Source organism: Nerophis lumbriciformis, linkage group LG25 (genome assembly GCF_033978685.3).
Source record: "Nerophis lumbriciformis linkage group LG25, RoL_Nlum_v2.1, whole genome shotgun sequence".
NCBI classification, from domain to species: Eukaryota; Metazoa; Chordata; class Actinopteri; order Syngnathiformes; family Syngnathidae; genus Nerophis; species Nerophis lumbriciformis.
The window spans coordinates 26,604,560-26,611,802 of record NC_084572.2 but is presented as its reverse complement, the minus strand read 5'-3'; the positions used below and the strand labels follow the sequence as shown (position 1 = coordinate 26,611,802).

General features: G+C 41.6%; 1 protein-coding gene across 1 annotated transcript; it reads left to right on the top strand.

Annotated features, from left to right (window-relative positions):
- Positions 1 to 3,853: 3,853 nt before the first annotated feature.
- Positions 3,854 to 6,636, top strand: fgfbp1b (fibroblast growth factor binding protein 1b). The gene has a single exon (XM_061984548.1). It carries the CDS (start codon positions 5,643 to 5,645, stop codon positions 6,222 to 6,224), a length of 582 nt encoding a protein of 193 aa, XP_061840532.1. The 5' UTR covers positions 3,854 to 5,642; the 3' UTR covers positions 6,225 to 6,636.
- The last annotated feature ends 607 nt before the right edge of the window (positions 6,637 to 7,243 follow it).

Here is a 7,243-nt window from a genome sequence, read left to right as displayed (position 1 = left end):
ACTTAGATATTGGCTTTCACTATGTAAAACGCTTCTAGAGAAAAGCGCTATATAAATATTATTCACTTCACTACTTCTTTCTTGTATTCAATAGGGTTCTCACCTGCTTTATCAAAGATGTGGGATTTTGAATTTGTACTTAATAAAAAAAAAAGGATTTATGCTGCCAATTCCGATCTTTCGAGAGTGATTATCTATTTATTTATGGCGAGTACCATATAGTTCAGCACCATATTTAAACTACTTCCTTCATTTATTTGATTGCATACACTTGTTTGAGCAAAACAAATAACTAAACTAAATAAAAAACTACCATCTATTCCTCATTTAAATCCTTTGGTTTTTGCCCTTCTTGGTAATTTTCTGATAATAACTTGCTTCCATCTACACTTCTTAAACTTTACTAAGCTCGTATTTCTTCTGTTGTTTCAAGCTAACTTAGCTAGCATGCCTGCTCCTGTTTGCTCTCGGTGGGTAACATGTTTAGCACTATCCTAATACTTGATAACGATGCTCGATAATGATACTTAATATTCTAAGAAATACAGTTTATTTGCTGTATTGGAGGTGTATCGAGATACACGATTAGCTGCTAGCTAGTCAACCAGCTAACTAAAAATAAATAGTGTCATCCAGGGGGGATCGACATTTGTGATCGCTATTAAAATGTCACGGCCAGGGAGTATTCCAATGCGCCCTCATCTTTGCGCCCACTGCCGCTTCACGCCCATTTGCCGGCAAGGCTGTGGGCGATCAGCAATCAGCGCACCTGGACCTGATGAGATGGAGCTGTATAAAGGACCAGTGGACCCAAGGATCCAGGCGGGAACTTAGTTTCTCAATGGTGTACCGTAAGCCTACTCTAGCTTGATGTTCTCTGTTTTCCCTATGCGTTTTCCCTCCGTGCCTGACTTCCTTGTTTGTCTTCCCTCAGTGCACTCCCGAGTTTTGCCCTTGGTGATTCTCCCGTTGTTTTCCCCTGTGGACTTTGGACTGCCTTCCTCGATCCTTGACCCTCGCCCGGACACGGACCTTGTCACTCCTCTCCTGCCCTGGACCACCTGCCTGCCCCACGGACTGCCTCGTTCCTTCGCTCTCAACACTTGGTAACACACACTTCAGCTAACTACACGCATAGCCTCACACACACACACACACACACACTCTTGGGTTTTGACACTCTCTGTTTCCTTAGTTTAGTTTATTAGTTAGTATTGTTTATTATTATTATTATATATATATTTAATATATATATATATTAACTAACTGAGCCTTACTGCTCCCTGGTGTCTTTGCAGTCATCTCCCTCTGTGTAACCATAACATAAAAGGCATTGATCGGCAATGTCAATCACGTAGTTTTTCATGAAAATTGTCTAATACTGATCGATGGCCGATCAATCGGCACACCCCTAACTAGAGATGTCCGATAAATGCTTTAAAGTGTAATATCGGAAATTATCGGCATCTGTTTTTTTTTTATTATCGGTATCGTTTTTCTTTTTCTTTTTTTTTTCTTCTTTTTATTAAATCAACATAAAAAACACAAGATACACATACAATTAGTGCACCAACCCAAAAAACTTACACTCATTCACACAAAAGGGTTGTTTCTTTCTGTTATTAATATTCTGGTTCCTATATATATATATATATATCTCAATACAGTCTGCAAGGGATACAGTCCGTAAGCACACATGATTGTGCGTGCTGCTGGTCCACTAATAGTACTAACCTTTAACAGTTAATTTTACTCATTTTCATTAATTACTAGTTTTTTATATTGTTTTACTTTCTTTTTTATTCAAGAAAATGTTTTTAATTTATTTATCTTATTTTATTTTATACATTTAAAAAAAAAAAGGACCTTATCTTCACTATACCTGGTTGTCCAAATTAGGCATAATAATGTGTTAATTCCACGACTGTATATATCAGTATCGGTTGATATCGGTATCAGTTGATATCTGTATCGGTAACTAAAGAGTTGGACAATATCGGAATATCGGATATCGGCAAAAAGCCATTATCAGACATCCCTACCCCTAACAGAAACTGATTCTTGGTTTGGACACAGGATTCCACAGAATGATACTCGAGCACATGGATCGTCTTGTGTTAAGCTGATGTTTGGTCGTACGATAATATAATTTCATAAGTTTTTGTCGATAAATGAATCCTACCAAAAAAGTGTTTTAAAAAACTAGCATTTGACTTGACCTGAATTTAGTGACTTTTTTGCAGTACCGCTTGCAGCCACTCGATAGCGGTTGACACCGTTGATTGTTGACAGGTTTACTCTAGCACATTACTCTTTATTCGTCCGTCGGGTCGACGAGGACCACTCTAGTCATCGTAGGGTTTCTGGGACTGGCTCTGTCTGTGCGTGCGCAGATGGCTGACGAGGCCGATCCTGGCACGAAAGGTTCGGGTACAAAAGTGTACAGCTCCACTAATGAACATTGGAGTGTTACTTTCAAAGGCAAAATTAAAGTATTGCTAGAAACATAATTTTATATGGAACTTTATTGTATTATATCTATAGTACATGTTCCAAAAAGAAAAAAGCATAAAACACCACCAGAATTAGAGATATTACAAGTCAAAGTGATGAAGCTTAGTGTTACGCTCATGACTTGGTGTAACTAAACATTACCCTATAAGATGAAGGCAATTGTATTTTATTGATATTTGAAATGTATTCAATGTTTATAAATGAATATTTAAATATACTAAATGTAAAAAAAGGGAATAAATATTCAAAATAAGATCATTAAATGAAATCTAGTTTGGTTATGCCATCATGAGCGCAACACAAGGTTGTAAAAGTTCCAACTACAATTCTAAATAAGATGTCAAAAGCAAACTGAAATCAAATACACACAGCTTAATGATTGATCAATACCTATTTAAATTTAGTAATACATAAATATGATGATTTATCAAAATATAAAAGAAATATACCTGAACGGAACGCTCATGATGGTTACACCAAAAAGTAACGCTATGAATCGCATTTTTCCAAGTTTTTGGGGCATTTTTATGCTATTTCCAAGCATCTCCTTTTTATTATCGTTGATTTTAAATGGTCAAACTAATGCATATTATATATGCATGCCCTAGTAAACAAAAAAAAAAGTAATATTTATTTTGATTGTTACATTTTGAAGTACATTTGTGCAGGTGGGTGCGAATGTACCCATTACCAGAGCTGTACACAAAAGGGATATGGGACGCGTGGGACGTCTCCAGGAGGGTTGATGGCACGGGCTTTTCATGCTTGCCTTTTCTTTTCTGCGGTGGTGGTCCTGTTTGCTTCGCACAACTTGGCGCCTTTCTGGATGGAAGAGCGCCAAGTGGCTTGACCCATTGCGGATTGTTCCCACGTGTCTGGGTTGATGGCAAACGCTTTCAGTGAGGCTTTGAGTGTATCTTTGAAGCGTTTCTTCTGCCCACCCCGGGACCGCTGGCCATGCTGCAGCTCGCCGTAGAAAAGTCTTTTGGGCAGCCTCTTGTCTTGTATACGGGCCAAGTGACCTGCGCCTGCATCAGGATGGTGAAGATGCTACAGAGACCTGTTTTAGCCAAAACTTCTGTATCTGGGACTTTGTCCTGCACATTACTACAGTACAGTTGACACTGTTGAGCAGGCCTGGGCATTTATTTTGACTTGGGGGCCACATTTAGAGAAAAAAACGTGTCTGGGGGCCGGTATATCTATCTATCTTTGTATATATACTGTATATATATATATATATATATATATATATATAAATATGCGCATGCACACACGCACACACACACACACACACACACACATAAGCTGTGAAAATGTGCTGTACAGTATGTGTGTTTAATACAAAACCTCACAATAATGTCTGATTGAATGCTAAAAACGTTATGACAGACCGCCTTAAAAAATGGGAAGGAATTTTTCATTTTCTACTGAATGAGACACCCAGAAAGCAAAGTACATGACAATAATGTGGGATTTACAATATTAACTATGAAGCATAAAACACTGAATACTGACAACATATGAACGTTGATCCTCTTTTACTTCTCACACCCCTTTTCGATCTACATTATTTACAATCAAGCGAAACACAACGAAAATGCAACAAACACGGCGAAATATGAACGTGAAGAGTAAAAAAAACCCACCTACAATCTGATATAATATCACTTTTATTGCTGAACTTTGTTGTAAAAATCTCCTTCCACGTCTCAGGCTTTAGAAACACTCTGTGGAAACGCTCCCCACCCACACTGCTTGGTGCCTCGTGGCTTACATTACCATAGAAACTAATCAGATGACCACAATAACTAATTAGATTACCATAGTAACTAGTATATCATGCAAAAGCGCAGATTCCAACCATTGAAATACTTTGTATAGTTCAGGGGTCGGCAACCCAAAATGATGAAGGAGCCATATTGGACCAAAAATACAAAAACAAATCTGTCTGGAGCCACAAAAAATTAAAAGCTATATTACATACATATAGTGTGTCATGAGATATAAATTGAATTAAGAGGACCTAAAGGAAACTAAATGGCCTCAAATATACCTACAAATGAGGCATAATGACGCAATATGTACATATATAGCTAGCCTAAATAGCATGTTAGCATCGATTAGCTTGCAGTCATGGAGTGACCAAATATATCTGATTAGCACTCCACACAAGTCAATAATATCAACAAAACTCACCTTTGTGCATTCACGCACAACATTAAAAGTTTGGTGGACAAAATGAGACAGAAAAAGAAGTGGCATAAAACACGTCCTAGAAAGTCGGAGAAAGTTATACATGTAAAAAAACTATGGTGAGTTCAAGGACCGCCAAAATTAGTAGGACAAAATGGCGCTCGCCAAATTCTCGAATCAGTGAAGCATGTTTAATATAAACAGTGTGCATTATAACAATTAGGGAGATTTGTGTCATGTTTATCCTCCTACAGAAACCATATTAAAACAAAAAATATATATTTTTTCCCCTCATCTTCTTCCATTTTTCATACATTTTTGAAAAAGCTCCAGAGAGCCACTAGGGCGGCGCTAAAGAGCCGCATGCGGCTCTAGAGCCGCGGGTTGCCGACCCCTGGTATAGTTGAAGACTTACGGTCATTTGAAAACATGGCAGCTACAGTTTCCATCTTAAAGATCTAAAAAAATTATTTGGGAATGTCCGGCGGGCCAGATTGAAAAGCTCAACGGGCCGCATGTGGCCCCCGGGCCTTAGTTTGCCCAGATCTGCTGTTGAGTGCTGACAGGTTTACTGCAGCACATTACTACAGTACAACAGTTTGACATTTGGAGGCATGATCATGTCAACATGCAGGAACATGTCCCGCTGTGACTCATGAGTGAAGAAGAGTGCAACTTCCCACACACAGAACCTCCCGGGTTCTTTGTCCGCTCATGCCCCCGCAAAGCCACGCCCCCTTGTGCTCTCCATGCTTTCATCTTTAAAAAAATAGTGGAGTAGCGGGAAAGTGCGTGTGTGCTGGTTGTTGAGTCATACGTGGGCGTGCGGCAGCTATGAAAAGCAGCGTGCGAGCCCATCTGCGGACCACAACATTGGACCTGGCTGGGACGCCCTGCTGATTGTCTTCATAGTCGTCCATTTGCTGCCGAAAATGCTGAAGACTCTGCTGACGCTCATGTACCTCCTGGTTCTGGCCTCCGGGGTCAAGAGACACGGCCCTGGGGCATCTCCGTCGGTGGCCGGCGGGGGGAGGTTCCACCTCCAGGGCACCATGAACTGCACCTGGGTGGCCCGGGAGAGCGACCCAGACTCTGTGAGGGTGTCGGTGAAGTGCGAGGACCCTGTGGCGCGTGTCCAAGGCGGGGAGACCGACATGGAGTGCGCCTACGACGGCAAGCCGCAGATCTGCCCGGCCTACCGCTCCGACCCCAAGGGCTTCTGGAGGCAGATGGGGCGCTCCTTCAAGAAGCTCGGGGCGGACATGTGCAAGGATGAGAATGCGCAGGTGAGGGCGAGCATGTGCAAGCGAGCTCCCCGCGACGCTCACTTCAAGCTGGACATCGGGAGCTCTGTCATCGGCGCACAGTCCGGAGGTATGGATCTCCCGCCCTCCGCCCCGCTCCTACCCACGCCCTGCCCTGAGACCAGGAGGCGGGCGGAGGAGTACTGCAGCAGCTCCTTGGCCAACGTGTGCGCCTTCTTTTTGATGATGATGCAGAATGACGACTGTTAGGACACTTGCTCGACCACTTCATGGACATGATGTTTATTCTTTTGTCTTGTCTTGACAACTCAGTTGGCGCCACTGTCTTTCTTTTCAATATATATATATATATAGGGGCGGTATAGCTCGGTTGGTAGAGTAGCCGTGCCAGCAACTTGAGGGTTGCAGGTTCGATCCCCGCTTCCGCCATCCTAGTCACTGCTGTTGTGTTCTTGGGCAAGACACTTTACCCACCTGCTCCCAGTGCCACCCACACTGGTTTAAATGTAACGTAGATATTGGGTTTCACTATATAAAGCACTTTGAGTCACTAGAGAAAAGTGCTATATAATTCACTTCAATATCTATTTTATAATAAATACAGAGTATAATTTCTATTGTAAATCAAAATGTATAAATACAATGTTCTCATAACCCCTAACGCTGTCTTTGGGTCATTTCTGTGTCCTTAACAAACATTTTTCATAGTCCGTTATGATCGAGCCTTGGGAATTCTGCTTAGCGACAAGTACATACGTGTACTAGACTGACCATACGTCCTCTTTTGCGGGGCTGTCCGGGCGGAGTTTTTTAAATGCCTCAAATGTCCGGCATTTTGAGTTAGGGTTGCCTGTATTTTCAATGTACGTTCAGGGTTAAGAAGGGGTTAAAAACAAAACAAATTGTGAATGTGTGCGCAAGCAGCAGAATTCGTGAGGGAGGGGCAGAGACAGAGAGAGAGAGAGAGTTATGATAAACGCGCATGCGTCGCCAGGCTCTGCTTTTTATCCATAGATTTATCAGATTTAATTTTTTATTATCTATAGCAGGGGTGGCAAAAGTGTGCCCCGGAGGCCATTTGCGGCCCACAGCTAATGTTTTAAAGGCCCAAGGCACATTCTAAAAATACTATGAAAATAAACAACCCCCCCCCCGCGGCCCCAAAAAGGGACAAGCGGTAGAAAATAGATGGATGGATAGTATTTTGTCCTTGATCATTTTGGTAGAAGAAAATAAAGCTGCTCTGTCACACCCTAGAGGCTAAAGTG

Coding starts and splice junctions, on each gene's coding strand:
- fgfbp1b (XM_061984548.1), top strand. CDS start 5,643: ATGCTGAAGACTCTGCTGACGCTCATGTACCTCCTGGTTCTGGCCTCC.